This window comes from Polypterus senegalus, chromosome 16 (genome assembly GCF_016835505.1).
Source record: "Polypterus senegalus isolate Bchr_013 chromosome 16, ASM1683550v1, whole genome shotgun sequence".
Classification (NCBI taxonomy): Eukaryota; Metazoa; Chordata; class Cladistia; order Polypteriformes; family Polypteridae; genus Polypterus; species Polypterus senegalus.
In genome coordinates, this window is record NC_053169.1 from 45,702,161 (window position 1) to 45,724,246 (window position 22,086).

A 22,086-nucleotide genomic window follows, 5' to 3' on the forward strand; every position below is an offset into this window, starting at 1 on the left:
GGACCGCGTTCCCAAAGAGATGGATATTAAATGCCAGGCAGCTAAAAAGAAATTGAATTAGAATGCCTCATTGATGACACTTTTAACACCTAATAACCACATCCAGCAGAAAAAATAAAACTGACGAAAAAAAAAAAAATCACAATATATTAGTTTGGATTAAATGAATGGCAATACCCTTCCATTAATACACAAAAATTTTGTTTGTAGATTTTTTTCCTGCATTTTAGGTTATATATGTTAAAATGCATTTGCTCATTAGTGTAGTCAAAAAACAGTCAAGAGTATGTGAACAAATTTCAAAAGCTTTAGCTACTGCCACCTTAAGAGTAAAATGTTTTTTTTATTTGCCTATTGCTCACTTAAATCTCATTTTGGGCCTCTAATTTGGGAAATCTTTAAAAAGGGCATTGTTTTCCATAAATGACAAGAACAATAATCTCCTACCGGTTTGTAAAACTTGAGGTATGATAATAATCATATACAACAGTGCAGAAATTACAGGTTCACTTAAGCAATTTTGCAGTTTTGGAAAAGTGGGTCTTCTATTTTATTATACATGAACACAATAAAATATAATAATAATGTTAATGCAGCATTAAAAATGGAAACTTTATACAATGAAACACGTAATAATCCTGCATCCTTTGTTTCCAATCTATAGTCTCCTCATTTCCAATCTGGGTGCCAAGGTGCTGAAAGTTTGGTAACACTTCAGGTACTGCTAAAATGCCTCTATTATTAATTTACAATTATGCAATAATGCCTTAACATACACTTCTTTGGGTTTTCATAACTCTTACAAAGCATCAGTAAAGTATTTTTTCATCTCTGCAATGTTACTTGCTAACAAAACTTCACTTTGGAGTGTTCTGAGATGGCTTAAATGAGACACATGTCTCTTAATATTCCATGTTTAGTATAAGACCTGTGAATCCTTCATATTAACAAGTCATTTTATCATCATGTCAATACGCTAAACTACATAGACATGAATAACACATCTACTGATGTTTTATAAGTGTTATGAAAATCAAACAAGCCTTTGCTAAGGTCTTGTTATACAAGAGTAAATGAGTAATAGCTGCATTTTTGAAATTTTGACTGGTGTCACACACATGTGCATGGGAAGTAGTCTAAGCGCTCAACTGGGACTAGGATGGAGAGCAAGGGGTTGATGAATGATACTAATGCCTTTTATCCCTGTTCTACATGCCACTAGAACAGGGGTGCCCAATGCGTTGATCGTGATCGACCAGTACATCCCAAAGGTAGTGCAGGTAGATCGCGTTTAAATTTAAAAAAAAAAAATTAAACGTTTGTCTATCATATATCCTCCCTATGGCATTTGCCACTTGATTGACATACAGTGCGGCCAGTCTGAGATCTCTTTTCTTTTAACACACTGGTCATTCCGCACGCAAGATCAAATGCGCGAGCTACTGCTAAACTCCAGCTGTGATCTAGTTAGCCTTCCAATTTATATTGACTAAAGAAGGGATTTAAAAAAAAAATTGTTTGGGGAGGGTATCGGCTGGATGTGGAACTGGAAGAGGATTTTTTTTTCTCACAATGTCGCAATCAAAGTGCGTTTGTCTGATCTGTCAACCTATCATTGCTATTCCAAAGAAGGAAAATGTGAAAAGGCACTTTCGAACTGTTCATAAAAACTACGAAACTGAATTACTTCCGAAAAGCGATCCGAGAAAGTAAAAGGAGAGGGAACGATAATCGCAGTTAATCGGACAGCCATCATTTTTCACTCGGCTGAATTCAAAAGCTCCTTGACTGCATTATTCGACTCTACTTATTTATGCAAGTCAGCCTTTTCCCACAAGAAGATTATTAAATCTAAATACTGTAGTGACCATAAATGTATTGAATTGTTATTGTGCCATAAAGGTTATTCAGTTATGCAAGGTACGACAGCATATATTTTATGTATAAAGTACAGTTAGGTCCATAAATATTTGGACAGAGACAACTATTTTCTAATTTTGGTTCTGTACATTAACACAATGAATTTTAAATGAAACAACTCAGATGCAGTTGAAGTGCAGACTTTAACTTTAATTCAGCGGGTTGAACAAAAAGATTGCATAAAAATGTGAGGCAACTAAAGCATTTTTTTAACACAATCCCTTTATTTCAGGGGCTCAAAAGTAACTGGACAAATTACATAACTGGAAATAAAATGTTCATTTCTAATACTGGCAATGACAGCCTGAACTCTTGAACTCATGGACATCACCAGATGCTGGGTTTCCTCCTTTTTAATGCTCTGCCAGGCCTATACTGCAGCGGCTTTCAGTTGCTGTTTGTTTGTGGGCCTTTCTGTCCAAAGTTTAGTCTTAAACAAGTGAAATGCAAGCTCAATTGGGTTAAGATCACGTGACTGACTTGGCCATTCAAGAATTTTCCACGTCTTCGCTTTAATAAACTCCTGGGTTACTTTGGCAGTATGTTTTGGGTCATTGTCCATCTGTATCATGAAACGCCGCCCAATCAATTTGACTGCATTTAGCTGGATTTGAGCAGACAGTGCATCTCTGAACACCTCGGAATTCATTCGGCTGCTTCTGTCCTGTGTCACATCATCAATAAACACTAGTGTCCCAGTGCCACTGGCAGCCATGCACGCCCAAGCCATCACACTACCTCCACCGTGTTTTACAGATGATGTGGTATGCTTTGGATAATGAGCTGTTCCACGCCTTCTCCATACTTTTTTCTTGCCATCATTCTGGTAGAGGTTGATCTTGGTTTCATCTGTCCAAAGAATATTTTTCCAGAACTGTGCTGATGTTCTAGATGTTCTAGATGCTAGATGTTCTTCAGCAAAGTCCAATCTAGCCTTTCTATTTTTGAGGCTTATGAGTGGCTTGCACCTTGCAGTGCACCCTCTGTATTTACTTTCATGCAGTCTTCTCTTTATGGTAGACTTGGATATCGATACGCCGACCCCCTGGAGAGTGTTGTTCACTTAGTTGGCTGTTGTGAAGGGGTTTCTCTTCACCATGGAAATGATTCTGTGATCATCCACCACTGTTGTCTTCCGTGGACATCCAGGTCTTTTTGCGTTGCTGAGTTCACCAGTGCTTGCTTTCTTTCTCAGGATGTACCAAACTGTAGATTTTGCCACTCGTAATATTGTAGCAATTTCTCGGATGTTTTTTTTCTGTTTTTGCGGCTTAAGGATGGCTTCTTTCACCTGCATGGAGAGCTCCTTTGACCGTATGTTGTCTGTTCATAGCAAAATCTTCCACATGCAAGCACCACACCTCAAATCAACTCCAGGCCTTTTATTTGCTTAATTGATAGTGATATAACGACTTAATGACTTTCCCAGACCTGCCCATGAAATAGCCTTTGAGTCAATTGTCCAACTACTTTAGAGACCCTGAAATGAAGGGATTGTGTTAAAAAAATGCTTTAGTTGCCTCACATTTTTATGCAATCTTTTTGTTCAACCCACTGAATTAAAGGTGAAAGTCTGCACTTCAACTGCATCTGAGATGTTTCATTTAAAATTCATTGTGGTAATGTACAGAACCAAAATTAGAAAAAAAATGTCTCTGTCCAAATATTTAAGGACCTAACTGCATATTCAGTATATATATATATATATATATATATATATATATATATATATATATATATATATATTTTAATGTGGGTAGATCATTTCGACCTGTTAATTATAAAAGTAGCTCACAAGCCGAAAAAGTGTGGGCACCCCTGCACTAGAAGAAAACCCAGCTAAGACTCCGCCCACTTCCACTGCTACATCATGCCTTCCTGCAGACCTCATCTCTGCCTGAGACCCCACCCCTTCTTGTCCTCTACCTATAAAAACCTAAGCCTTCACTCTCCTAGTCAGTCTGTGTTTGACTTAGTCTTGAATTACCACTCATTGTTTTGGCTGTTACCACATCATACGGGGAAGACTCCTCAAATCTTTGTCTTTTTGTTTTGTTCACACTGGCTACATACCATTCTCAGCTTTAGCCAAGGAGAACGCCATTCTAGTAAGCATAAACCATGGTGGAACAAGGTAAGTGACTTGTTTTTGGTGCTGCACAGACACCATGGCCTGGGACTAGAATCTGAATTGTGTAAGTTTCTAGGGTCATTATTGTGAAGTGAACAGTGAAATGGTCCCTTATATATGTAATGATCAACAGGCAACACTTTACCAGTCTCTGATGCCATGATTAGTGAGAAGAACTATGTTAACTCAAAACGCCCATTTTCATTTAATGAAAAATCTCAGATCCTATTTTACAACACTGTCTACCATTAGCAGACATACTACATTTCATTCAAATGCTGATATCACCAAGCTATATACACAGTGAGGCAGACATGGAATTAGAGCAGGGAAAGGTTTGTTTACCAGTTCACCTTCTTAGTAACTTCCAAAACAACTACTTTAAATCTGTAGCAAAATCAGCATTCATCTCATATTTTATAAATATGTCAGTGCAAACAGTATTCATAATACTACTGCCTTATAAAAATTGAGTTTGTTTCTATATAATCATTTTAGCACTTTATTCTTATCTATTCCTTATGGAAATGTTTCATACAGTTAATGTTTGCATGGTCGCTGGCGTATTCTGTAAGTAATCAGAGTAATGAAGCCATCTAACGGAATTCCATGGTATATTTTAATTTACCAAAGTTTGATGGCAAAGTGGGAGGATGGATGGCTTGAAAATGAAAATAAACTGTTTCATTATATATTGTGTCAGAGATGTACGGGGACACTGCCCGGCCGGGACGCCTGGACAGTCCCCAACGGGGACAATACTTCTCCTCGACCACGAGAGGGCAGCCGCCCGGGTCTATTTGGGGGCCACAGAGACGGAGCTGGGATGCCCGTGTGAGGATGTGGCCACCGCCAGGGGGCGCCCGGTCAGTTGGGGAGTCCTGGATGGCAACATTTCCGCCATACCAGGAAGTGCTCCCGGAAACGGTTCTAAAACGACCGGAGTGCTTCCAGGGGCTTTCCTGACACTTCCGCCACACCAGGAAGTGACGTCAAGGGGAGCACCTGGGACTCATCCGGGTCCTGATAAAATCTGATAAAAGGAGCCGCCTCCTTCCAGACGGAAAGCCAGAGTTGGGAGGAAGGAGACGAAGCTTGTGAGGAGGAGGAGGAAGAGGTCCAAGAGAAAGAGAGAGAAAGAAAGAGGGAAAGAAGAAAAGAAAGAAGAAGAAGAAAGGAAAGAGTTGGTGAAAGAAGAGGAGAAAGAAGAAGAAGAAAGGAAAGAGTTGTTGAAAGAAGAAGAAAGGAAAGAGTTGATGAGAGAAGGCATTGTGGTGCAGTAAAGGAAAAATAAATAGCGTGTTTCATACATCCTGGTGTCGGTCTGTCTGTGTTGGGGGTACGATTTCCACAATTGGGAATATTATGTTTATTATAGCAGGCATGTGCATAGGCTATAAATGTGCAGTATAGGTTAATGTAATTCTCTACCCAATAATATATATATTTTTTAAATTACTTACTTAGTCCACATGGGATTGCCCTTTTGAACTGAAAATAAGACTCTTGACCAAAATATGACAGGCAGACCTTCAGTTCAAAAAGGGATCCCCATTTGGGCTTCAGTTTCCTATTTATGCTGTGCGCTTATTTTTCTGGAACCATCTTTTAACAATATTACACCAAAAAATGTATGTGTTTGCACCTTTTGATCATATGGCTAGCTAACCAACATGCAGTACAAGTACCGTGAAATTTATTTACTTTGTTTTCCATGAACGTTTTATATTGTTAGCCTTTTTGTATGGCGTTGATCACCATTGACTTGTATTATATCATAAGCTTTTTTCACTTTACTCTGCCCAAAAGTATGAAATTATATTTTTTTCTTGTCAATCACTACAAAGTACAGTAACAAGGGGTAAATAACATGTAAGTTAGTAGTAGTTGTTCTCCTTTAACACATTTTTTTAACATAATACTAATGACTGACTCATTCTTGAAAATGCATTAAATTCTCTAGGAGTGGCATGATGGCACAGGGGGAAGCCCTGCTGCCTCACAGATGTAGAGTCCAGGTTTTTCTCTGGGAATTCCAATTTCCTGCCACATCTCAGCAAACGGCCCAACTTCAAAACATTGCCGATGACGTCAACATATTTACCATGACATAACAGTAAATATCATTAGAGAATTAGACATGACTGCATCTATAATAGATTGCATCATCTATCTATTTTTGTATTTAGAAAAATCACAAAGACATATTTTTTTACATTTTCTTCCTCTATAATCTCAAATTTGTAATTAACATATATGTTTTATACAGCTTTGTGTCAGCTACTTTTTCAGTGAATTCAAAGATATTGTACTTATATGCTATTGTCACTTTAAAAAACTATAGGTGATATCAGAGGAAAAACTATTAAACCAAAATGGTTCACTGTCCTAAAATTGGTAAAAGTCTGACCTTCTTAATTAGCTGCTGCATCACTGTTTGCAGAGCAAATGACAAACAATAAATGGACAGGCATGCAGCACAGGCAAAGTTCTAAGGATTTCCTTATATTCTAAATTATACCCTGAAGATGACTTAAAAAAAAGAACTAAAATTCTCTTTGCTTTCCAAAACTCTTTAAACCAGTGCGGCCCTGAGCTGTTGAGGCCAATAATATTGAAGTTCAAATGATGAAATGATTGCTCAGCAATTAAACTCTTTTGCTTATAAAGAGAGTCTCCGTCAAAGAAATGCACTATTCAACTTTCAGTAAAACCATGATTAATAAATATGCTAAGCTCCATGACGAGATGTCTCCACAGAAACTACAAGTCTTTCATGCAAAAGATAATGTCAGTCAAAACTGATGATATTCATTCATAATTGAGACTGCATATTTGAAGTGGAAGGAAATACTTGAATACACCTATCATCCAAATGAAAATTCAACAATGGGCTGCCAAAATCTGTGGAGTTATATTCAGCCCTTCATCAATTTCAACTGACAGGCCCTGAAAGAGCAAATAGCTAAGAATTATAGTAAATTACATATATATATATATATATATATATATATATATATATATATATATATATATATATATATATATATATATATATATATATATATATATATATATATATATATATATATATATATATATATATATATACACACACACAGTAGCAGTAGTACCTGGCACCACCCAAACTGAGGGCACCAGCTATATTTTATAACTAAACATAGCCTTTGGTGTTCCCCCTGTTCACATGGGGAATCTGTGCAAAATATGGAAGAGACAGGCTAAATATGGATTTTCATACCAGACAAAAACACGCCCAATTCACACAAACACACATTCAGCTTTACATATTTGACATATGAGATGTGCAAAAATCTGCGTGGTATGCATATATCAGACCAACACCCACATATTATGAGGGGGCATCAAGCTAAAGTTAGAAAATGGGATTTATTAGAAAATGGAATGAATCTTAACAAAACTGATAATGTCATTTCTCAAAGTAGTCTCCGCGTTCCTCAATGCACGTGTGCCACCTGCCTGGAAGTGCCTGGATTCTGAATAAAAGGTTTTGTCTTGTCCTCGCAACCACTCTTTCACCGCTTTTTTCACATAGTCATCTGTCTTGAGTTGACAACCACCCAGATATTTTTTAGTGCTCCAAAAAGGTAGAAATTACATGGTGCCAAAATCTGGTGAATAAGGAAGATGTGGCAATACCTCAAACTTCAGTTACTCCAGACAAGTCTTGGTGTTCTAAGCAGTGTGTGGAAAGGCAGACATCATCTTGCAGCAAAAGGACTCCTTGAAACTGCAGTCCCCGCCACTTGGATCGAATAGCAGGTGTCACATTGGTCTCCAGCAAGTGACAGTAACTTGCACTAATGGCTGAAGTACCACTCTACACATAGTGTTCGAGAATAACTCGGGTGCATGAGTGGGTGCGAGGACAAGACAAAAACTTTTATTCTGCTGGAATCCAGCCACTTCCAGGCAGGGGGCGCAAGTGCACTGAGAAGGGTGGAGACTACATTGGGAAATTACATTATCAGCTTTGTTAAGGTTCGTTCCATTTTCTAATAAATCCCATTTTCTAACTTTAGCTTGTCTTGGCCTCGTATATACACAGCAGACCTACATACTCCGGTACCCTACACTTCAAATGCACATAATGTAGCCTTTAAATGGGTTATAATTTTGTGCTCTGCATGATCTTTATAAGGCTAAAAATACAACTTTCACATACCCTTTGGGTTTGGGAGGAAAAGTACAAAACCCTGAGGAAAAGCCTTGCAGACATGAGAAGAACATGCAGACTCTACACACGCACAGTGGCAGTTCTAGGTGTACTGTAGCTGTATTTAGTCATATTTTAAAATGTATATGCATTTGAACCAAGTCTCTTGAGAGGTTCTTGACATTTGAACAGCAGGGCAGCACTGCAAATGGCTGCACTGATCTGCAAAAATCAGAAGCAAGTTTTTTTTTTTTAAGCAGTTCACCTACTCATCAAACACAGCAGTCCTGTTACATCATGAGTGTCTTAAAAGTCTCAACAATATAGAAAAATATTTTGTTACAATAACTAATGCACCATCAGCAGTCAGTTTTATAAGCCTTCTTCACTTTTGTGTGTTAACTCCAATAGATACCACGTAATTGGGAATATTCTATGATGAGATCATTTCACTATGTAGCAGCTTTCATATTTATTTAAAAAAAAACCGTCCTTATTGTTAAAAAATATATATTCATTATTATGTCTAAGATCAGAAGAACTGAGATAATTTAATGACAGGAACAAGACTTCATTTTGAGATCTGGAGATGAATTGATCATGGACAGAATTCTGGCATGATAGCACTGGCAAAAGAAGACAGAATGGTGAAACTCACTTATGAATTGTAACCTTACATTGTCTTTTACAAAGCCTGAAAATTCTATTTTAAAATCTTGAAGGGGAAAGTTAGAGCAAATATCAACACCTACTGGGAGGCATCCATATAGAATGTCCAGCTAAACATAAAAAGATATGTCACGTTCCAGACTAAGATACAGTATATACTGTATTTTACAGTAACAATACAGAACCTTATCTTGAACACCAAGAACAGGAACATAACAAAATGTCTCATACTATGACCTTAATTACACAAACTATTAGCAATCAACGTTGTATTTACAAAGTGGATTTATAGTAATGTGACGTGTTTTCCATTCAACGGTACACAAGCGCACATTGTAGGCAAGAATACCAGCATAATGATAGCATATGATCAAAGTATTGTCAATCAGGTCATCAAAGTATGACACCATACCAAACATACAAACAAGAGTAGGAACAGAAAAAAAGGTAATAGTAGCACAAAAATGTATATAGTACCCCCAAAACCCAAACAACTGTGAAGTCAAATATGTAAAGCTATGAAATAGGAAATATTAAGCAGACAAATTAAAACATTTTACAAAAACTCTAGATGCAAACACTAGCTAATGAATGTACCCCAATGTAAGAATGCCCATTTAGTTTTATTTTTGAAAAGCTTTAAACTTACCTCTTTCACAAGACCTGCCAAGATATCCTGTTCCAGAGCAATCACACACATATCTGTTCCAGCCTTCCCTGCAGACTCCATTATTTCGGCAAGGATTGCTAAGGCACTGCTTAGCCAGCTCTCTGGAACATGATGGTTTCACTCCAGCAGCTGTCTGAATCTCAGCCATCCTCCGTATATCTTTGCTCTGACCATCAATGAATAAGTCTCGGATACAGCCCACGTAACCATAATTAAGCAGAGCTGTCCATACTTCAGTTGGAAATATAAGGCCCACTTTATTTTCAGGCAGGCCACCCAAGTACAAATTGTCATCCAAATCTAAAATTTCACTTTCTCCTGGCGCCGTATATGGTGTGCGAATGGTGTTGACGGAAATGGTTCCTGAAAAAGAACAGATATAAGACACTCTTGTAATACTGTATTATTATTAATGATTTTAAATCAAAAAGCATATATTGATTTTGGTATTAATAAACAGCAGAATTTACTTGTTCATTCAAACTTGAAACATGCCAGTAACCTACAGCTGTAACTTTAAGCTTGGCAGGGTTTTACACTTATGGTCATTGACTACTAGAAAATTGATCTAATCCTCATTCATCTAAAGTTCTCTCTTGCTTCAATTGCTTCTTTTTTGATTTGGAAGACTGCATTTCATTTTTAACACTGTGTTACATATAATGATTTATAGTATAAGTACGTTTTCATAACTAGGAACCATATTGTTATTTCTAAGACAGAAAGGCATGTCAAAGTGACAAAAATAATTACAGTTTCTGATTTGATAAAACATCACACACATTATATATAACCAGACACTGACCCTAAGATTACTACCCCTTGCTTAAAACTTTTTAACAAACTTCCCAATGTTGGGAATTATGTGGACCTACAACATGTATTTATGTCTTTAATTTTTCCTTCAGTCATTTGTTTCATATGAACAACATTTGACATTTATATTGATCCTTGCCTGCCTGTTCATATGATTATTTCTTAACTTAAAGTGGATTTTTTCATAATCTGTAGGCTGAGCTCAGGTATACTATAATATAGTGTAATATATTATAATATAATGTATAAATATATATAATATAATAGTCTGGCAATATCAGCACCAAGACAGTCCCAAACCTTTAGTTGCACTTAATTATTACAAAGTATTGTGAAATGGCTTTATATATACTAGAGTACAAACATTATACTGGGTCATTAAAAAACATGTCCCATATCTCAAAGCTGAATATATCAAAAAACTTCAGACACATAAAATGTATTTGAATAACATCCAAAACATATTTTTTTAAAACAAGTAATGACAGCTTCACAGAAAAGACAATATTCTTTAAAATGTGTCCCCTAGACAATATTAAAGGCATAACTAAATGAAACAAAGTCACAGCACATTAACAGAATACATTTTCCTGCAAACCACAGTTTTGAATGAACATCTTCCTGTTCATCTATTTGCCTGCTTGCAGTAAAGCATCCTTTTAGTAAAAAGTCATTCTCTGACCTAAATAAGATGAATGATTTATGTAAATTACAGAAAACTCAAACATCCTGATTATTAGTATCTTATGGGCAAATGCACATGGTTTGTTGACTTTTATTTTTTGTCATTGTTTTGGATTTGACATGACTTACCATGATATGTCAGACCACCAGAGTTCCAACTATCAGATGTTTGAATATACAATGGGAGGTCTTAAGCTTGAAAATAAACCTTAATGAGGAGGATCCAGGATTCATGGTGCACTCATTACTATCTACTTTCAGGCAGAGTATGGAAGCAAATCAAGGAAACTAAAAGGATATTAGCGTATTCATCACAATGTGTGGAGTACAAGTCAGGGGTGGTAATGCTCAAGTTATACAGTTTAATGCACTTGAGAGGCCTCACCTGAAGTACTGCATACAGGTTTGGCCTTCATATCATAAAAAAAACAGTAGTGGTAGAGGAAGTCTAACAAAGATTGACGAGCTGATTCCAGATCTGAGAGGTGTGAGGTATGAAGAGAGATTAAAGTAGCTGAACCTTTTCAGTTTAAGCAAACAAAGATTAAGAGGTGACATGATCAGCATGTTTAAAGTTATTAAAGGATGGATCCCAGCTGTTAACTTTAAAATGTATTCTGCAACAAAAACATGTGGGACACAGTTGGAAACACGGCAGATTTCACAAAAAGGTGAGAATGATGTTTTGTTGCACAGATCCACAAGTAATGTGGTGGGGAGTAGGATTCTGGGAAACTTCTAATCTCAAACTGATGTTATTTTAGACAATCAAAATGAATAGGATGGGCAAGCTTTTTTGGGCTGAATGGTTTGTTATTGTCATAATTGTTCTAATGTTCTAGTGTTAGATTATTATACTATTAATACATTTTTGATTGAAACTTAGTAAACTAATTAGCAAAGATTGTTTCAAAATAAATGCCAGACTTAAATTAACATTGCCATAAACTGAAATAGACAGATATTAGATTGTACTCCAGGGTATTTGTTTTATATTACTCTTTACTAATTTTACTGAATCAATGTCTGCCTTTGGTTATTTGTTAGTTTGTACATGTACTGACTAATGTACCTATAATAATGAGGGTGCTATGGTTCTCTTAGTGTAGTTTTAATACTGTTATCAGATGTCAGGACCCTCATTAAGGCAATTGGCTGCAGCACTCAAAATCACCCAATGGTAAAATCAAAATGGTCTAGCAGGAGCTCAGCATAGTTGCCTTTTTTCTTTAAAAGGAGTAAATGTGTAGATAGAAGTCAGACAAAAGAGAGGCCTAGAGAAGTTAAATTAGTTGTAAATACTCAAATGAGGTTGCCTCATGGATACAGCATTATTTTGAAACCCCGTACCCTTTCGTTGTGTATGTAGAGTTTGCATTTTTCCCTGTGTATGATGTGCTTTCCTCTGGGAACTCTGGTTTTCCTTCCACATCCCTAAAGATGTGCCTGTTAGGTTAATTGACAATTCCAAATTGGTCCCAGCCTAATTAAGTGTGAGTGTGTGGATGAGAAGGACTAGCTGTGGACTGGTTGCTCCTGGCCTTGTACACCTGAATTGATTAAGCAGGTTTGTGAATATTTTATGTACTCATAGAGGTACAGTATATGTAGACTCTGGAGTGTGTTCATTTTTTATTACACAAAAGCAATCTGGCTTGACCCATATAGATACAGTACCCTTTAACCTAGGTGTGGTCTCTAAAAGGACATGAAAATGACTGAGTTTGGGTGGTACATGAGCCAGGAGGGGACTATTCATATGGGTTCCACCAGCCTGTAAATAAACAATGTAAATGCTGAACTTCTGGATCATTTTTTCTCACAGGGGAAATTGTCCTTATTACATGCAAGTTGTATGTTGTTTTTAATTACAATAAAAGCAAGCAAGTAAATGCCAGATTAAAAGATATTAAGTATAACACATATATTTCATCTACATTTACTTGTATTTACAGCTTTTGCATTTAAGTTTAAAAAAAATCCTGAAAATAAGAGCTTTGTTTAAAGTGAAAGAAAAACAGCAATGTGGGTGGCAAAAAAGCTGTTCAGTCTATATGACCGGTCCAGAACTGTTTAGGTTATATTCCAATGGCCAAGTCAGAAAAAATATGGCATGAATCATTCTTCTATTCTAAGTCTACTAAGTAATAATCAACATGAAAATGAGCATTCAATAAAATGATATCTAGGCTTAATTCTAAACTTAAATAAATATGATAGTCTTTGTTCATCCAATTATTTCATCTCAACAAAAAATGTGCTCCTTGTTGCACCTTAAGATATAGTATGCTACATTTTGACTGCAGTTATAATATAATTCTGTCTATCGAAAGCAATATGATTAATCATTTGCACACACTCAGTCCCATTGATTCCTCATACACACAAGCAATCTGCATCTGCTTTGAGGAGATTTATTATTATATTGCTAGCTTTAACTCTGGGTCTTTTTTATTACAAACAGCACAGTACATGACTGGAGTGTTTAACTGCCTGGTGCATTTGTGTGCTGTGATTCAGGGTCTCATTAATATTCTTATAGATTTGTTTTCTGAATGTTTACTGTACATTTTTAATTAATGATGCAGCTAGCTTCTAACACATCTTTTGCATAAATCTATATACTTAAAGAGGAGACATCAAATAAGGTTTTGGAAGACCATTTGGTACAGCTCTTATACTCAACACAGTGAACCTGTTAAATCACTGCATACTGCTTTAGAAAATGACTGGATCTGTAAATTTACATTTGGAAAGAACTATTAAAAAAAAACAAAAAAAAAAAAAACAGGTGTGACATAACTTCTTCATTCATTGTGATAGGTAAAATAAATAGATCATTTGGACCAGATGGGAAATACAAATAAATATGTAAATATTAATTCATAAAACTGGCAATGAAAAATACATTATTGGCTAGACTCTGGCTCACCAGCACGTCTCGGTTGCTTTACATAACTGAATTTAGTAATTTTGAGTCCATGGAGGGTAGAATTCAATCTGTTTTTCTTTTTTCTTTTTGTTTTTTAAAAGCGACAAGGATTGTCATAATTTAATTAATTTATTTACTAATTTTTGAATGTAGTGATTATTTTTAATATATAACAAATTGATGGTTTTATTTATGTTTCACTAGCAGCAATGGAGCTGGTGTGCCCAAGTGACAACAATCGAAACAAAGCCTGGGACCTGTCGAGGAATTATTAACCTCTCCCGAAAATGTTCGAAATTCTCGATGGACAAAGACCTCTGCAGCTGTTCCGCCTTATTTTCAGGGCTGCAAGCCTGGCAATAATGAACAGACGCACAGCCAAACATTTCCCCTAGGTTGCTGCTAATGAGCCTCTTCCATCACATTCATTATCTCAGCAATTTCATTTTTAACTCTGTTTACAGGAAAATGAAATCTTCATGCTCTGATGTGTGCAGATGTAACCCAAAAGCTGTTACCAACTGCAATATATAAGTCATCACTAAACAAATAAAGCACTGCAAGTGAGCTGAATAATAGATTGAGACGATGCTTTGTGATGTTCTGACTACCAAATACATGTTGGAATTAAGACTAAGGTTAAACAGTGTGGCTTATTAGTAAAGACTTCCGACTTTGAACCCTGAGGTTGTGAGTTCAGATCCTACTACTCATACTATGTGACCATTAGCAAGTCACATCACTGGCCTGTGCTCCAATTGGAAAAAACAAAAGAGTTGCTTACAAATGTTGTAAGTTGCCTTGGATAAAGGCATTAAACAAATAATAAGTAATAATAAACATTTAATTTTTCAAACATTTCTTTATTTGAAGATGAAAACATTCCAATAGGTAACTTCACCTTCTCTGTTAATATGTTTAATAGATGTCATGTTTGTAAATGTGTTTGTGCTAAAAGAAAACACAGTCAAATACTAAGGAAGTAATAATGGTTTTAAAAATAACAAATTCTAGCCCTGATCCACTGCTTTTTTGCAAGCACTTAAAGCTGCACTGATTATAGTTTTCCCTGTTCTTTTGGTCACTGACTCACTAAATAAAGCAATCCCACAAACAAGCCCTCTGGGGCCAATGAGCTCTCTATACACTGTCACTGTGGCCAAGGCAGCAGATGCAGCAATAGTTGGATATAACAAACCACACATGACTTGAATGAAACCGCTCAATTCACATTTACATTTTAACTTGACAACTTACACATTGTTGCCTTTTGCACATATTTCTTCATGAATTCATTTTGCAAACCCAATTTAGGTCCTGGAGTTAGCTCCAGTGGAAAAAGGTCAGAAGCAGGACTTTTGTGCAGTATACTGATTTAAAGAGTCATCCATTATAATTTCTTTTGTGCTGTGCCACTGTGCAGCCACCCTGAACATATTACAGAAGTCTGCGAAAGAACAGACCAGAGGGAATAGTCCCCTAATACTAGATTAGCAGTGACACTTGAGCCGGTTAAAACGGGCTAACCCTTTACACACTTATAAGTACAGTGTGTACACTTTAATGTCAGTTCTTCATGTAATCAGGTTAGGAAGAGGGAAGTCACCTAACACGCTCTGCAGTACACATGAAGTTATATGATTACATGTTGAGGTTAATACCCGATGGTTATCAAGATGGTTTGGTGATCATACAACTGACATTAAGGGTGATGATTTTGATGGCACACAGTAGTGATGATGTGTTTATCCTTTCCATTGACAGCAATGACATCTTGAAGAGGATGAGCAATACAAAATGACTTGACTCAGCCCATTGCAGCACAAATAAAAGGCATCCCTGACCAACCAGCAGCAGTATGATGACCCCGAAGGAAGAAAGATCAGACCAAATTAAAGGGAGTGAGATTGACAGTAGTCAAGAGGCAATTACTATGAAATAGCCAAAGGAGTAGTAGCAGCGGCTGTTAATTGTTTACATGATCTGTACGTTCTGTTAACAAACAAAATGGGGAACTGGGCTGGAGTTCCAATTTCTTTTGATATCCCTTCAAGTTCTTTCACTCCTACCTAGGGGCCATGGCGGCAAGACAAAACCAAAGATTACTTGTTTCAAATGACTAATAAAATTATCATATCGCCTAAGAAAACCTATGTCTAACTGCAACACTGTAAAGCACCCCCAAAACAGCAAAGGAAAGGCAAAACAGGGCATTTTTAGTAGTAAATGCCTCAGACAACGTAAGGGCAAGTTGATAATGAGGTATATGATCAAACCATAGAATAAATTATTTACAGGGTAGAATCTGTGTCATATCTAACAGAATGACAATAAATATTTACTGTTTTACAAGATATCTGTACTGCTGTTGGTCAGATAGTTAGGTAGAAATCATTAGTAGAGATATGGCTGATATGCCTATTGTGATATTTAAAAAAAAATATGGAAGTTTATATACAACATGTAGAATTTGTCCCTCATTTTGAATTATTTTAGCTAGGTGTTTAATAGCAAGATATAATGAAATTGTGTGTTATCTTTCTGTACTGTTGCTCCATTCATATTTCGTTACTTAAGAGCAAATGTGGATACCTGTTGTCCAGCAATACTGAATTTACAGACATATTAAGGTGTTACATTTTTCCAAGTGACTGGCGTGAATATATTCATGCTAGCAGTGGGTGGTAATCTGTCATTATTTCATTTTTCTCGGTTGAACATACTGTGTTGTACTGAAATGATTTGACGTGTTTCTTGTTGATTCCTTGAATGAACACTACATACTGTATTTACCTCCCCCTACTACTGCTAGATCACCTTTAGGATTCTTGGCACATAAGCACTTCCATCCATTTAACTAGCAGTTGAAAGAGACAGACATGAGGGCCCTCTAATCAGAGAGTTGTGAGGACCTTCAACAGGGTAAGTGGGTCTTATAATAGTGAACAGGGGGTGCCTCTTATGTCTGGCATAATTAAACAACTCTTCCTTGACAGAGAATAAGAAAATCTGGTCTGGAGTGAATTGTCTGGGATTTCTTAAGCTTGCAGCCTGACTGGTTGTTGCCTGCTTTAGTATCATAAGGTGCCAGAGCATCAGTACTATGATTTATAGGATAATTAAGAGCAATTATTTTGCATATTTTAAAATTAAACACATCATATAATGACAAAAATGATGTTCATGCTTGGTGTGCAGAGTTGTTTTCATTTTGGATAGCATGCTGCTTTACGATTCCTGAATGACAGCTTGACTCTTCATTGTGGGCCCAGTTAATTAGATTATTGTGTATACTAAAGCTGTCGCACTTTGGCTCATTCCACATTCACACTCACAATCCAAAATCCTCATGTAAACCCTATTTAATGCTGAATAAAAGAGATTAGTGACCTCCAGGCCCATCCAAATAGTTCATCCACATTTACATAGCATCAGAAGAAATGGCCTGTTAAATGGAGATTAGGGTCTCCTCATTTGCACTGGCTGCCTTGAACACTGTTTACTGTGAGTCTACACCCTGGAGGAACCAAGCCTTTTACTGTCAGAGGTGCGAAATCAAGGACATGACTTTGTTATTTTTTTAAATGAACAAATATGCCTTGTTAATATAAGCATTGAAATGTTATTACTAAGCATTAAATCAGTATTGAAAAAGGCAGACTCTCGAAATTCTATTAAAGTAAATGTCTTTTGCAGGTGATCCTATTGAAGCAAGGGATACGGTAAAATTAAAATAAAAAATCTTCAAAAAGCAATATACTTTCTGTTTATTAATAGAGACACTTAATCTGTGAAAACAAAACTGGGAGTTCAAATACATAATACATTATGCTAGTGTAAAGTTCAAGATATTTTGTTAGTTATGTATTTAGAACTACCTTATGATTTAGAAAAGAGGTAATTTTAAGGTTGTAGAGCAACAATAGCTTCTTTGGGTGAATGTTATATCTTCCATATCCTCATCAGGATAAAAATCAGGAGTTGTCCCCACTAGCAAGCAAAAGAGAAAATCCAAAGCTGAACAGGGCATCTCTCTGTCACAGGGCACAGTCATACAAAACACCCACGCTAATATTAAATCCATTTCTGGATCAAAGACAGCATTCATCAAAGATAAGCATGATTCCATCCATATCTTGAACCTGTTTTCCTTCAGTAAAGGCAATATAGAAGCTAACTGTAGACAGGCCATCAGTCTATTAAAATTTATTTCACATAATCACATGCACCATTTAGTGCTTGTTTAGAACCGTTTCTCCTAAAATGTTTATCTTTAGGATAAAGGAGGAAACTTCTGTATCTGTGCAAAACTCATCTGAATATGTACACATCATATATCGATTACTTTGGAAATTTTGTTCAGGCCCACAAGACTGTAAAAATGTAGCACTATGCTGCGGTTCAGTGCTTCTCTTATTTAAGATATAGACTCTAGCATGTTTAAAACAGATAAAACAGTGTTACTCTATTCTAGACAAAATAGCTGTTTTTCAAAAAATCATCTGGTCATAGAATAGTCTTGATAAGTTTATGGCAGGAACAGTGGGCACAAATCAGGACATATTCACTCTCACATCCACTTATACTCATGTCATGCCAACTTACTGTCATCGGTTGACCTAACAAACATGCCTTTTAGGTATGGGAGGAAATCTAGAATACAGAGAGTGAAAAATACACACACACAAGCAAAGAAAGCACAAGCTTCATGTAGCCCCTCTTGTCCATGTGGCCTCAAGCCTTTCCCAGCTGCATATGGTAAGTGGGGGGTATACTGTCCTGCTCATCACATTTAAGAACCACATGCTGCATCCTAGAATCTGGGTGGGAGAGTACTGGACTAATCCTTGAAGAGATGATGTGGCCCCAGCTTATTTAGCAATGTATCAAGTGCTGCCACCATCCACGTTCTTTTTCTTTTCCTGCATGTCCACAGTACTGTTTTCTTTCTCTAATGAAAGGGTAAAACACCACCGTACTTGCTGAGTCAAGTCTCTCTACAATCCTGGGGGACTGCTGCATGATATCTATATTTTATATTTATATATATATATATATATATATATATATATATATATATATATATATATATATATATATATATATATATATATATATATATATTAATATATACACTATCACACACACACACACAGAAAATGAATATCCCTTCCCTTGGTCAGAATAGGTTAAGTGACTTGCTCATGGTCAGAAAGAGAAGCAATGTGGGGATTTAAAATTGCATGCTTGTGGTTTTGTGTCCAGCACCTGAGGCAGTAAACCTTCGTGTCAACTAGAATGCTGATTGTAATGCACAGTCAGATTTTCAATAACTTGTCTTTTTTCTAACAGAGTCAGAGGAAGATGCGTCTTTTGAGGCTGCTACCCAGAGGTCAGAAAGTAACAGGGCAACAATAAAAACAGTAGATGCTGAAACACTGCTATGATTTAAAATAAGACCTAATATCACCATGGGAACAACCAGCGCAGAATATGCTGGCTATTAGCACAGAGACAGGGAGATCCATTAGCAGCTCCCAGAAGTTGTTGCTCCCCTAAGAGGATATCTTATTATTATTGTTTTATTTCTCATGAGCAGATCCAGCTATCCTTAATTATGAATGAATAAGTCCTGGAGGATTGATTGGCTCTTTCACATGTGAACTGTTTTCTTCATGAAAACTATTAAGAAAAACTGGTATGATCCCCAGAAAAGTCAACTAATTTGACATTATCACACCAAGTAATAGATATTTCAATACTAGACACTGGTGTGTGTGTGTCTTTGCAATTTACTTCATACAATACATGTAATTTTTGTTGTAAAATACAATAATGACAACATTTACACATTTAAATCTCTTGCCAAAAGAATAAGTAATAAGTCTTTGAAGTAAATCTTATGTAGAAGAAAAACTAAAGTAGGTTTGCTGGTTATGCAAAATTTTGTTCATATTCTGTAAGCAAGCAGTGTACAGTCAGAGGAAGCATTTATACTTAAGACTGGGCAATATGGCAAAAAATTAAAACATTAATTATTTAAAATTTATGGGCAATGTATAATTTATGTGAATATTTCAACATAGAAACAGTTTTCATCTGTTCTTGAGGGGAAAAAACAACACAAAATGAGCAGACTGTCCACATTTTCAAACTGAAAATACTACTTCATCCTTCTTAGAAATGCAAAAACATTCATATACAGTATGAGTGTGAATATTACCAACACTCTCTGAACAATACATAAAGTCTTATTTATTATGTGCATGTCCTTTTTTTCAAGCCTGCATATGCTGGGTTCAAATCCAAATGTCTGTTACTGGCATTGTCATTGGATAGCCATAATTCAGCCAGTTCTCTGGCACTTTTAATATTACCTTTGAATTTTACTTGCACTGAGTCCTATTTAAATGTCTGTCCGGTTGAAATTGTATGTGTGTAAATCAGAGACCATGGCTCCTTCCTTCTGACTGCACTGCAATGTTCCTGTATATGTGTGACAAGTGCTTTTGGTGCTTATCCCCGTATACAGCTGGGCATGAATCACATGGTATGTTTTAAACCATGTTCTGTGTCTCTGATGCCAATTCCTGCTTTTAATATTAAAAAGGACTGTGAGCAAAGTATTTGTAGGCTTGTGTACTATTTTGTTTCCTGATCTGAACAGGATACATACTGTACCTTCTAATACTCCGTGATGATAAGGAAGTGTGTACCAGATGGGATGGATGGGGGTCAGGTTGGAATCGATTGTTTGCTGGAGTATCTGGCGTCTCCTATGTAAGCACTGTCTGATGGATGTATTTGGGTAGCCATTTGATGTGAAAAGTTAGAAAACATTAACACCTTTCATTCTTTTTAGTCTCCTTGTGGGAGTGAACTCTTCTGAATACTGTCTTAATACAGCTCAATTTATGCGATGATGGGTGATTGTTAGCAAAGTGTAATATTTTGTCTGTATAACACTCCTTACAATAAATCCCTGTAATCAGGGTGGTGTCGTTATGTCTTTCAATGGATATGACCAGGAAATTGATGTGTAGTAGATCGCAGGGAATACTGTGTTGGTGTGGTTGTGGATATCATTCAGCTGGTCAATTTTTAATATGCTGAGTGTGTCGTGAATGTCCGTGTGTGTGTGTGTGTGTATATATATATATATATATATATATATATATATATATATATATATATATATATATATATACTGTATATCAATGATGAAAGCTGCAAAATAAGAGAACCTATTTCTGTGCAGACTGTCCTGTACATTTTCTTTTTTTGCATTTTGTTTTTTTTTTTTTTATTTCCAGTCCTTGTTCTTGTTCCCTGTAGCTCCCACATTCCTAATATTTCACTTACAGGCAATTTTCCTTAAACTCTTCTGTTTTCTTTGCAGCTTTTTCTATTTTGTACTCTTTACAGCACTTACCTATAGGTTAGAAAAATCTTCTGCTACTGTCACAGGTCATTTTTTTTTGTCCAGTTTAGCTTGCAAAGCACACCAGCCTGCTTTATTCCTCTGCCACAACTACAACTCTCTGAAGGGACTCACCAGTAGAGCAGTTTCAGCTTTTCTAACTTGTGAACCATTTTTACTTTGAGAGTTGCAGACCTTTATGGATTATCAAGCGGCTTCATTTACTAGCGCAAGATTGAAAAGCTGGGTGGAAGTGAAGTTTGGAAATGCACGGCATCAATGTTTACTAACTTAGATTGATCGAATAATGAGAGAATCACTTGCAGTTTTGAGAGTCTACATTTACTAATATTAGATCAAGCATAAAGCCGGAGGGTGATGATAGTGGTGGTGGGTAATGCAGTCTCCTGTATTTATTAACTGGAGAACCTCAAGGACCAGCAACATGCCGTGCCTGCTTTTTGCGTACTGGCAGTTGGGAATGACTACTCTGAAATACTTGCTTTGTCTGATTCTCGCAGAGTCCAAAGACCAGCAGAAACACTGCTATAGAGGAGTCATTTCCTTTAAACATGCTCTGATAGCCCTCCAATCACTCATTACATGCAGCCTGCTCATTTATTTCTCCCATCGCAGCGTAGCCACC

The 22,086-nt window shown here is 36.4% G+C and overlaps 1 protein-coding gene across 23 annotated transcripts in view; it reads right to left on the reverse strand.

The window, feature by feature from the left end:
• The window catches only part of nrxn1a (neurexin 1a), a 1,096,290-nt gene that overhangs the window by 638,914 nt on the left and 435,290 nt on the right, over positions 1 to 22,086 (reverse strand). For all 23 annotated transcript variants that reach the window (XM_039738493.1, XM_039738492.1, XM_039738491.1 and 20 more), the window contains one exon: positions 9,568 to 9,951. In XM_039738493.1, coding sequence (XP_039594427.1) covers positions 9,568 to 9,951 — 384 coding nt within the window. The remainder of the gene's footprint in view (positions 1 to 9,567; positions 9,952 to 22,086) is intronic.